The sequence below is a fragment of the Mustela lutreola genome, chromosome 1 (assembly GCF_030435805.1).
Source record: "Mustela lutreola isolate mMusLut2 chromosome 1, mMusLut2.pri, whole genome shotgun sequence".
Classification (NCBI taxonomy): Eukaryota; Metazoa; Chordata; class Mammalia; order Carnivora; family Mustelidae; genus Mustela; species Mustela lutreola.
The window spans coordinates 27,523,090-27,531,204 of NC_081290.1; the positions used below are offsets into that span (position 1 = coordinate 27,523,090).

Below are 8,115 nucleotides of genomic sequence, written 5' to 3' on the forward strand. Positions count from 1 at the left end.
TAACCAAATTATCCCTCCAAAAGAGCATTGATTTGCGATGTGTGCATGAATGCCCAAACCAAATCAGTACCAACTGAGAAGAAATGCCTTGTTCCCTGGAAAAATGTTAGCTGTCCATTACTAATCGATATCAGATACACATTAATGTATGTTTTGTGTTGATTTGACACAGGTTTGACAATAAAATACTGTATTTCATTGTTCAGTTGACCTGTTTTGGGATTTTTTTTAATCAGGTCAAAATTCAACACTCAGATATTCATAAATTGAGCAAGCACTTTTTTTTTTTTTACAATTACATTAAACTCAATTATGCTTTACAAATTGCTTTACAAATTATGCTTTACAAAAAAAAAAAATAGCTTGTTTTTACTCATATAAGATAATGCACCAAAATTCTACCATTTCCAAGACCCTGTTTTCTAAGAGCTTACATATTCGAAAGAGTCATAGAAATTGGTATTGATAAAAACTAAAGAGCACGTTGAACATGTTCAGGCTTTACTTTAGCAGTCCCAGGTGCAAGTTATATTATGACATTGATTTGTAATTTGTGAAAACGTGTGGTTAATACGCCAATGCAACCTTACAATGGGAAGATCCTAATTGTGACACGTATGATAATGGGAACCATTTGTTATCCTTTATGTAAACCATATTCACTACCACAGACCATAACTATGAAGTAATATTTCAGTAAGATAGAAGCTCCTCTGGATCTCCACGTTCAGAGAGAAGTCTGAGTGGTTTCCATCATAATTAAATTATCAGCTTTCACTGTGCCATAGGAAGTGTCTGCCATTTCCTCTTCTTTCAGTTTCTTGTAAGAAATATCTGTATCTTCATCTTCATCTAGAGGATCCCGCTTGTGCAATATTTCACTTCCATACACTTTATATATTAAAACCAAAATCCCTGCTTCTGCAGACTGGAAAAGGGCATAAAGCAAGGGAAACATGTACATACTTCCTATGAATCGTGGTGGGAAGGCCAGTTTCAGAATAGCAGTGCAGAGCTGCACATTCTGACTCCCCGTTTCCAGGCATACAGTCCTCCTGCAGTTGGGTGGAAGGTGGAAGAGAGTAGCTAAGCCATAACCTGAGGCATAGCCTGCCAAAGGCATAAAAATTGCTATCATGTAAACACTTGCGGGGATACTCGCCAGCAGTTCAGGTCCTAACATAGTGCCAGTCATTATGAAAAGGACCACAAGCGTCACTAGCAGAGACCACAGGGAAACCTAGTAACAGAAAAGGAACAGACAAACCATCAAAAATAGGATAGCTGAAAAGGAATTCAGGCAAGCGAATCCTAGGCTCTTGGAAGAAGAGACACATGGAGTCTCATCTCCCGCACCATGGAGATCCTTGCCATCAGCAGTCTTGGACAAAGTACTTCTGAGGATAGGTCACCTCTTCAGGATGAGTCTGTGTCCTTCTTGGACAGTTCTAATGGCCTGCAGTCCTGTCCTTAGGAAGAGCGACAATCTGCCTTCCCTAACAACTAGACTTTATCTTGGATAGATGCTCAGGAGCAGCACAGACCAGACTCCTGTTTAAAAAACAGGAGGACAGGAGCTCCTGGGTGGCTCAGTGGGTTAAGCCTCTGCCTTTGGCTCAGGTCATGATCCCAGGGTCCTGGGATCAAGTCCCATGTCCTGGGCTCCTTGCTCAGCAGGGATTCAGCTTCTCCCTCTGCCCCTCCCCCCTGCTCATCACTCCCTCTCTTGCTCTCTCACAAATAAATAAAATCTCTAAAAAATAAATAAACAGGAGGGGAGGAGTGCCTAGTCAGTTGAGCATCAATTTTAGATTTCAGCTCAGATCCCTATCTCAGGGATCCAGCCCAGCAATGAGCTCGTCGCTGAGAATGGCCCCTGCTTGGGACTCTTCCTCTCTCTCCACTCACCCCCCTCTTCTTCTCTTTCTCTCTTTCTCTAAAAAACAAAACCAAAAACAAAACAGGAGAAGTCTACTCTTCTTCAGGCACATTGCCTCCAGACTTTCATATAACTCTGTAGCGGGAGTCTGGACTGTTCTGAATGTGTGTTTCATTTGTGAGTGTACCTCTGAAAGCCAGGACTCAGAACTGAGCCCAACCCAGCAGGTGGGGTGTGATGAACAGAGTGGTCAGATGAACATGACCTTCGCTGAACAGGACCCCATGTTTTCCACAAGAAATTAGCTCTAGTTTTACACAGGAGATAAAAAATTTATGAAACTTACATGTGATATTTTCAAACTTTAAAATACTTCATGTTTCAGAGAATTGACGGCGATATTGAAACAATGACCAACTCTTAGATTACGCAAGTGAAAAATGTAAACAGAAGATGTGAGGAATTCCTTGTGATTCTGAACACCCCTGTTTTCATCTGTTCATGAGAAATCTCCCACCTGTAAATCTCTAATGATGCCTAAAAATGCTTACATATAATAGATGGATTTTAGGGGTGCCTGGGTGGCTCAGTGAGCCTCTGCCTTCAGCTCAGGTCGTGATCCCAGGGTCCTCAGATGGAGCCCCACATTGGGCTCTCTGCTCGGCAGGGAGCCTGCTTCCCCCTCTCTGCCTGCCTCTCTGCCTACTTGTGATCACTCTCTCTGTCAAATAAATAAATAAACAATCTTTCCCAAAAAAAAGAAGATGGATTTTAGATGAAGCACAACTGACTGTATAAGACATGGCATCGTCTTGACGTCCGACTGGTACATCTCACTCATTTAAGTAAGACAAACTGTGAAAACAGTAAGGGGGAAACCTAAAAATTCCTCTACTACTCTCCTTGATTAGTAGTTAGCTAGTTCTTGTTTTGTTTTGTTTTTGTTTTTTAATGGGGGTGAGGGTTGGGAGGGGTCTGTGCAGGAAAGCAGAGATCCAGATGAACAGCTGAAGTGTTGATTCTGGTTTGTTGGATATCTGGGGGGAACCCCCTTGGAGTCTGTGGGATTGGCATATAATTTATACTCCTTTAAAAATTATTTAAAATTTATTTGAGCTGGACAAAAAGGCTATGCTAGCTGGTACTGAAATAATTATATAAATACTCATGCTCCAAAGGTGCAATGGGCAGAAACCAAACTGTTATAAATCAAACTTTTATTAAGTGCTCTATACCCAATGTGAGGCTCAAACTCATGACCCAGAAATTAAGAGTTGCATGCTCTACGGCTGAGCCGGCCAGGCACCCCTGAATCCTTTTTGATATTAAGATGTGTGTCCACATCAAAAGCTTTGATAGGAAATCTTGTAAAAATCTTGTAAAAATATTAGCTCCAAAGTTTCTTTCGAACTATTTTAAATCATTTGGATGACAGTGTTTGCAAAAGTGTAAAAGTGTTATAAAGCATACTTTATGAGTGTTCTGGTTAAGGAGTAGGAATTGGTTCAGCTTAAATTCAAAGTGAGCCACATCTTACCAAATTGTCTATTACTTAAATATATGTATCTATTTTCAGTATGGGAATAGCTTATTTGACTGACTTTCTCTTAGAATTCCTAAGGTTTGGGCACGCCTGGGTGGCCCAGTGGGTTAAGCCTCTGCCTTTAGCTCAGGTCATGATTTCAGGGTTCTGGGATGGAGCCCCACATAGCATTGGGCTCTCTGCTCAGCAGGGAGCCCACTTCCTCCTCTTTCTGCCTGCCTCTCTGCCTACTTGTGATCTCTCTCTCTCTCTCTGTCAAATAAATAAATAAAATCTAAAAAAAAAAATTCCCAAGTTTTTATGGTATTAGCTTAATGATTAAGCTTAATAAGTTCTTAATGCATTTCAAGGTTATTTGTAGGTATATTAGATATGCAATATATAAAATATATGTATATTTACATGTATACATAAATTTATTACATTCAAAATATATATGTTTATTATTAAATACAATTTTTTTACTCAAGACTGGATATATGAGTACAAAAGAACCCTTTATTTTTATGCCAATAACAGCTTCTCTGAATAGTCAGATTTTAGATACATCTATTCTTTATTTAAAATTAACTTACTTAATTACTATAAGTAAAACACAAAAGATTATGTCTTCTTAAGTCTACATAATGGAAACACTGGAGAAATTCCTTTCACTTGTCTAAATGAATTTGCCTGCGCATGAACAGTAATTAGTTACGCATTTTTGCGTAGCTTCCTAAAATGTGAGTCGAGTCCTATTCATGGTTTACTCTGACTTACTATTTTTGAGCTTTCAGACAAAGCTTGATTGACAAATATTTAATTTTTTTCTCTGGTCAACTGTTACAAAAATCTCTACCTTTCAAAAAGCACCTTTTTTTTTTTTCCCTTAAATAAAGCCATACTGGAAATAGGGTACAAAAATGATAGGAAACCCATCCTTTCACTTGCTTTAGAAACCATATGCAATACTGCGATGCGGAAGGAAAAACACTCAGATTTACTAATGGTGACACACTCTGCTTTATTTATCCAGGACGCAATCTTATTTTGTGCTTTAAAGCCAATATTTTGCATATCCTATGGCTGCAATGAGATTTTTAAGTTACTTTTGGTCTTATGAGTGTCTCTTTTTAGAAAATGAATAAAACATTTTAATTTTTAATTTTTTTTAAGATTTTATTTATTTATTTGACAGACAGATCACAAGTAGGCAGAGAGGCAGGCTGAGAGAGAGAGAAGGAAGCAGGCTCCCCACTGAGCAGAGAGCCCGATGTGGGGCTCGATCCCAGGACCCTGGGATCATGACCTGAGCCGAAGGCAGCGGCTTAACCCACTGAGCCACCCAGGCGCCCCTGAATAAAACATTTTAAAGGAAACGTCTCCAGAGTTTCTCAGAATTAAAGTTCCACTTTTGAAAAATATAGTAATGCATTTCTAAAATACTGGACAAATTCAACTCATATAATTGTATTTTCCCTGCTTTGATTCTTAATAATGCACGATTTGCTAGTGGAAAATATGTTGCCGGTGAATGGCACGGGTATCTCTTTCTTTCCCCTGTGATGTATTTCCTCCTGTGAATACTAATAGCTTTCTTTTGCTGTTTTTAACTAATCCTTGTCTTAGTTAAAGCTGTGAGTTTTTGAAATGCCAAAGATAGAAGTTACTTTGTGGCACAAACTTTTTTTTTTTTTTTTTTTTTTTTTTTTTAAGTTATCCATGCAAGGGTTGCCAAGTTTTCTTCCGTATCCCTCTTTCCCAAACTTCTTAACATTTCAGCCAGGGGTCAGAGACCATGAACTCTCTGAATACATAAAGGACATAAAAGGAAGAGTGACTTTACCTTCACAATGTAGTCCGCCACCCGGTTGTATTTGTACCGAATGAACACCCCTAGGCCAATAGGGATGAGGGTGCCGCAGAGAGTTAGGGTCACTGCCCCCAGCGGTAGTAACTGCACCAGGGGGGTGTTGATCCAAGCCCGGCTATAGATCCAAAGGCACAGGGGCATCAAGACCAGGGCCAGAAGCGTGGAGGAGATGGTCATGATGATGCTGCAGAAAAGGCAATGGACAGAATTCAGAATGGGCTCTGCGCCAAGAGTCTCTCTTGCACATTGGGGAACCACTCTCTCTTGCACACGGGGTAGAGGAGAAAGAAAGAGACTTCAAGTCTGGAGCTTGAAGTGTGGGGAGAACCCACTTCATCCGAGGGGAGGGCCCAGAGAACCGCACCTCTAAACCCAACTGAAACAGGAACGGGGCGGGGTGGGGGGCGGAATCGGAGGACGGAGCCCCAGGATTGGGGGGTAAGATCTGAGGACGGTTGCCCTGGCTTTATAAAGCCTATTGAGCTGGCCAGAGTCTGGAAGATTCCGAGGGCAAAGAATAAACATCTTCCTTTCTTTTTAAATTTTCCAAAACACTCTGTTAGACATGGTCAAGCTGCTGAGCACGACCTGTTGGACTGAACTCAATCATATATGAGATCTATATGAGATCACCTTCGTCACTGGGGCCAAGAGCCCTATTTCGCTTTTGCATTTCCGGCGAGACCTGGCTTCAGGCTTCTCAGTTCCCTTTGTCTTCCCGAGGCCGAAGACCTCCCCTGACAGCCCAGCCCTCAGGGAGGAGGGTCGCAGCGCCGTCAGAGCCGCTCTGTCCCCATCCAGATCTTTCCCCCTCCAGCACCACCTTCCTCACATCCACCTTGACTTCTCAAGCCCGGGCTCTCTAAAGTCAGCCTCTCCCCGCACGGCCTTCCTCCCTCTCCCACGCCCCTCCTTCCTCTCGGCTCGGTCTCGAACCCACGGCCGAGCGCGGCTGCTGGGGATGCGAGACCGGCGCGGGGACCAGACAGCTCCGTACCTGAGGTTCATGTCGCCGTCCACCAGCAGGGACATGAGGTTGGAGAGATTCCCGCCGGGGCAGCAGCCGCACAGGAGCACGGCCACGGCGGCCACCTCGTTCAGCGAGAAGGCCAGGGCCAGCAGGAAGGCCAGCAGCGGCAGCAAGCCGAACTGGCAGAGCGCGGCCAGCAGCGCGCCCACGGGCCGGCGGACGTGCTCCCCGAAGTGGTTCACGTCCACCGTGCAGCCCAGGCCCAGCATGGTGATGCACAGGGCGGCGCCCACGAACACGTTCAGCCCGTGGTTCAGCGGCGTGTCCCAGAACGGGGTCTGGGGGTGCGCCCAGGGGTGGGGGAACAGGGACGGGCCCAGGCTGGCCGCGCCGCCCGCCGAGCCGCCGGCCGTCGGCTCCGGGGTGGGCGCGGGGCCGGGGCTGAAACCGACGCCCGGACTGGGCGCGAGACTGAGCCCCGGGCTGGGGCCGGCGCTGGAGGTGGGGGCGACGGGCAGGTCCGAGCCGGGGCGCAGGCTGCTGGCATCGGGCGACAGCGTGTAGTTGTCCGGCTGCAGCGAGGACGGGCCGAAGAGCAGCGTCGCGTTGTCGGGGCCGTCCATGGCGCTGCGGCGGGAGGCTGCGGGCCTGCGGTTCCCGGGCCCCGCACGCCTCTCCCCGTCGCGCGGTCGCCGCCGCCGTCCGCCCGCCCGCCTGTCCGTCGGTCCGCGGCAGCAGGCGAAGCTCGGTCCCCTGCCGGGGCTGCGCGGCGCTGACGTCTCCGCGGCGTCGGGTGCGGCGCGGGGGCCGCGGGGGGCGGGGGGCGGGGGTGGGGGCGCTCCTCCGCGGGCGGCACTTAGAGCGCAGCCCCCCAGGGTGAGCCCAATCGCTGCGCCCCCGCGCCGGGCAGGCCCCGCCCCGCCGCCGAGTCCCTCCTTTTAATCACCAGTAAGTGGTTCTGTTAGAGTGTAGCCAGGGGCGGAACAAAGACCTGACAAAGGACAAGAAGAAGAAAAACCGTGCCTGGCTGCCGATCAAGTTCTCTGATGGGCTCTGCCTCTTTCATAATGAAATCTGGAAGCCCAGACACAGAGGGGGAGAGAGCGCGCGAGCGAGAGAGCTTATCTAAGACGCACGTAAAGTACACGCACTGCTCAAACAGCGTGCAACCCTGAACCCCGAGAGGGCTCCCGGACTTAATATGAGCGGTTCTCTGGGAGCAAGACACACTGTCTGGCTTTAATTTGCTAGGGGATTTTTAAATTCTTTTATTATTTTTTAAGTAAAATAAATAACTGGCTAACAGTTGTTAAATAAGATCAGTTCGGACTTAAAGTAGAAAGTAATAATGCCGATGGGTTCGGAGGGGCGTGTGCGTTATTTCATCTGATCCTCACAGCGGAGCCTTGAGAGGTGCTGTTAACTCGGTTCTTCCACAGGAGGAGCCTGAGGCCCCGGCGAGATGTCCGCCTCATCAAGCAGCTCCTGGAGAAATGTGCACGGTGACACGTCGTTAGAGGGGGCAGAGAAGAGCTCTGCTAAGAAAAGACTCCATGAACAATGTGTTTTGGAAATTACTGGCAGACGGGGAGAGGGTGTCTCTCGGTGGCCATAAATTTTTAAAGTGTTGTGTGAGTACAGCCCCGGCATTAGGATTAAAAGGATTGAAGAGAAATAAAGTGCTGGGATCCCCTGCTTTGGACAGGTTTATCCCCAAGTAAATCAAACTCAGAGCTCAGGGCACTGTTGACTCAACGACTTTCAGTCAGTCACCAGAGGCAGCTACAGAGGAGAGGGGCCTCTGCCTACCAAGGATGTGGAGCCATTCGAGAAGCTTCTATCTGTCACCAAGCCACAGCCGGTGAGTTGGG

The 8,115-nt window shown here is 46.6% G+C and overlaps 1 protein-coding gene across 1 annotated transcript; it reads right to left on the reverse strand.

Moving 5' to 3' along the window:
• Positions 1–231: 231 nt before the first annotated feature.
• Positions 232–6,943, reverse strand: SLC10A4 (solute carrier family 10 member 4). The gene is made up of 3 exons (XM_059154066.1): positions 6,272–6,943; positions 5,248–5,458; positions 232–1,240 (listed from the first exon to the last, which is right to left on the reverse strand). Exons 1-3 carry the CDS (start codon positions 6,865–6,867, stop codon positions 728–730), a joined length of 1,320 nt encoding a protein of 439 aa, XP_059010049.1. The 5' UTR covers positions 6,868–6,943; the 3' UTR covers positions 232–727.
• Positions 6,944–8,115: the final 1,172 nt, after the last annotated feature.

Coding starts and splice junctions, on each gene's coding strand:
- SLC10A4 (XM_059154066.1), bottom strand. CDS start 6,867: ATGGACGGCCCCGACAACGCGACGCTGCTCTTCGGCCCGTCCTCGCTG. Junction 5,459..6,271: donor GACGGCGACATGAACCTCAG/GTACGGAGCTGT, acceptor CCTTTTCTGCAG/CATCATCATGACCATCTCCT. Junction 1,241..5,247: donor TGGCGGACTACATTGTGAAG/GTAAAGTCACTC, acceptor TTCTGTTACTAG/GTTTCCCTGTGGTCTCTGCT.